This window comes from Alligator sinensis, unplaced genomic scaffold (assembly GCF_000455745.1).
Source record: "Alligator sinensis unplaced genomic scaffold, ASM45574v1 scaffold1467_1, whole genome shotgun sequence".
Taxonomy (NCBI): Eukaryota; Metazoa; Chordata; order Crocodylia; family Alligatoridae; genus Alligator; species Alligator sinensis.
Genome location: NW_005843220.1, coordinates 257,119 through 259,814, shown reverse-complemented (window position 1 = coordinate 259,814; position 2,696 = coordinate 257,119). Strand labels below are relative to the sequence as shown.

At 41.2% G+C, this 2,696-nt stretch overlaps 1 protein-coding gene across 1 annotated transcript in view; it reads left to right on the top strand.

Annotated features, from left to right (window-relative positions):
* Window positions 1–1,056: 1,056 nt before the first annotated feature.
* Window positions 1,057–2,696, top strand: part of LOC102371187 (E3 ubiquitin-protein ligase HECW1-like) — a 16,538-nt gene continuing 14,898 nt past the window's right edge. Inside the window, exons 1-2 of the mRNA XM_006037995.3 lie at window positions 1,057–1,200; window positions 2,374–2,488. Coding sequence (XP_006038057.1) covers window positions 1,132–1,200; window positions 2,374–2,488 — 184 coding nt within the window. The 5' untranslated portion in view covers window positions 1,057–1,131. The remainder of the gene's footprint in view (window positions 1,201–2,373; window positions 2,489–2,696) is intronic.

Below are 2,696 nucleotides of genomic sequence, written 5' to 3'. Positions count from 1 at the left end.
TTAATTTTTTAATCTTATTAGATTTCATGTGAAATTAAGTTAATTACAAAGTAAATAATTGACATATGCTACAGGACATGCTTAGTAAATAGGTTCCTAACTGGTTCCCTAAATCACTTCTTTTCCTCAAACCTTAACAATCACAATCAACTAAAATTAAGGCAGCTTGCGGTGCTATGAAGTTCTGTAACTACTGATCTACAAAAACAGCACATTTCCAGAAAGTGTTGATTGCCTTCTATTTCTGATCGGCAAATCATAATTATTATATTTTTAGTGTCCAGTATGAAGACCTCAAACCCACCACTGTATAGAATTTATGTGCAGTTATTGAACTGAATTAATATATTTTCAAGCAATATAATGGGATATATTGTATGTATGTTAGAAACATTTACAAGGTTTTCAGAATCTTAGCTTCAGCCTGAAGATTCCAGCCTTGCTGCTAGAGATAAGGATTTCATTCATTTAGTCAGTCAGTCATTCATATGAAGAGAGTCATGTTTTTGAATCCAAACAAGTCAGTCAGTTCCTGCTAACAAGTTAATTTTATTTCCTCTGGGGAGAAGAATCTGACTGTCCCAGTACTGTGACAGATTCTCTATTTTCTCCCCCTCTCTTGGCACTGTGCAGGAAGTTTGCAGAAGACAGAGCTAGCTGGCTTCCTCTTAAATCATCCTCCACAGGTTGGAGGGGTAGGATGAAAGAGCAGCCAGGGTGCACAGGGCTCTGGCAGTGCTTGGTGTATTGATGGTTCACTGGGGATTCTTCCCATCTGGTCCAAATTAGAGCATTTTTCTGGCTATACTGGAGCTGGGGACTGAGCAGAGAATCAGGGAGCCATACATAAATAGACCATTGTCCCAAGCATACTGTTGCTTCTGCATCACTATCTCTATATTCTGATGGGCATGGGAGAGACAGCAAGAGAATGAGACATATATGTTAGTATGTACATCTAAGAGAGGGGACATTGTGCTTACTCTGCACCATGACTTCATTTCTGAAATACATGACACTCTCTGCTTTGTTACTCCCTTCTCATTTTCTCAGGTGACAGAAAGGGAGCTGAAATCTGGGGGTGCAAACACACCTGTGACAGAAAAGAACAAGAAGGAGTACATTGAGAGAATGGTAAAGTGGCGAGTCGAACGAGGTGTGGTTCAGCAAACAGAGGCACTGGTCCGTGGCTTCTACGAAGTGAGTAACAAAGGTTCCCAATCCCATGGCATCCACCACTCCATGGTCTGAATGGGACAAGCAGGAGGACAGCTTCTTGATAGTTCCTCTTCAGCACAGGGTGCGGTGACTGAGCAGATGGGTTTGGAAATGAATCAGAGGTCTCAGATCCTTAGGAGGCAAGGGCTGTGGACACGAGGTGTTTAGTATTACTGACTGAAGGAGAAAGTAGCTGAACATGGCTTTGACCATGTGCAGTGCTAATGCAGAGTGTTGTGTTTATAAGGGCAAGATAAAGGGGGATGCTGAGCAGGAAAAGAAAACCCACACAGATAAGCCTGCGCTAAGATCACCGTTGTCTAGTCACAGTAATACTCCTGCCTCAGAGTAAATGAAATATGGGTTCCATCTCACTTTTTCCATGGAGGGGTGAGGTGTGAAAGAGGAACACAGAACAAAACCAGACTGAGGAAAGGAATTCTCCTAAGATGATACAACATTTTGTATACTTGGGAACTGCTCACAAGATGTTTTGCCATCCAGAAGTTCAACCATTGACTTGTAGTTGACCTTATGCAAAAAGTTGGTACAAGTGGCTGCTGCACCACTGGATTTATACCAGTTCACACCAGCAGAAGATGTGTGTCCAAGCATCCCTGACTCCCAAGAGCTGCACTGTGGCAGGCTTTGTTGAAAATACAGAGCCATTGCTAGGACTGCCACAGGCTACAAAACTGTGTCCTTGTTTCTGAGTTTTATTTAATACTATGAAAAAGAATAAACCTCAGTTGCCATGTGTATAAAGGACTGCTTAATATTTTTTAACTATATTCTAAGGCAAGCGTAATGTGTGATAGAAAAATATACACTTTGCCTTACAAAATTGGTATGCAGGTGACCATGAATATCTCATTCCAGAAGTGAGTTACCGGGCAGAAGTCCTAGGCATGAGTTATATCCTATTCCTTCCGTAACCTCCACTGGAGGAAATTTCCTCATGTATCAGAATTGTTTACTACAAACTCACAAATGAATTGCATTGATTTAGCAGCAGGATTAGAAACGCGCTGCTTATATGCAGTATTAGCTATGGTAGGCAGCTAATAATTGGAGCTGTGACCAGGTTTTTTATGAGAAAATGCACCTGCTTTACTTTCTATGCCAAACTGTGCTCAAGAGTGGGTTGTATTTCAGGTTGTAGACTCCAGGCTTGTCTCCGTTTTTGATGCCAGAGAGCTAGAGTTGGTTATTGCTGGCACTGCAGAAATAGACCTCAATGACTGGCGCAACAACACAGAATATCGTGGAGGTAAACTGTCTGCTGATATGTGCTAAGGCTGATATGTACTAAGACTAATTACTATTATTCCATTTCATGAAGTGCTTCCTCAGTATTTCTCTGTTCTTCTCCTGAATCCAAAGGGATTCAGTGAAGAAAGACTGAATGCAAGCTAAAGAAGTACCTCAGAATTTTACAAATATGTGTAATAATACTGGAAAAGTCTTGCAGTTTTGAC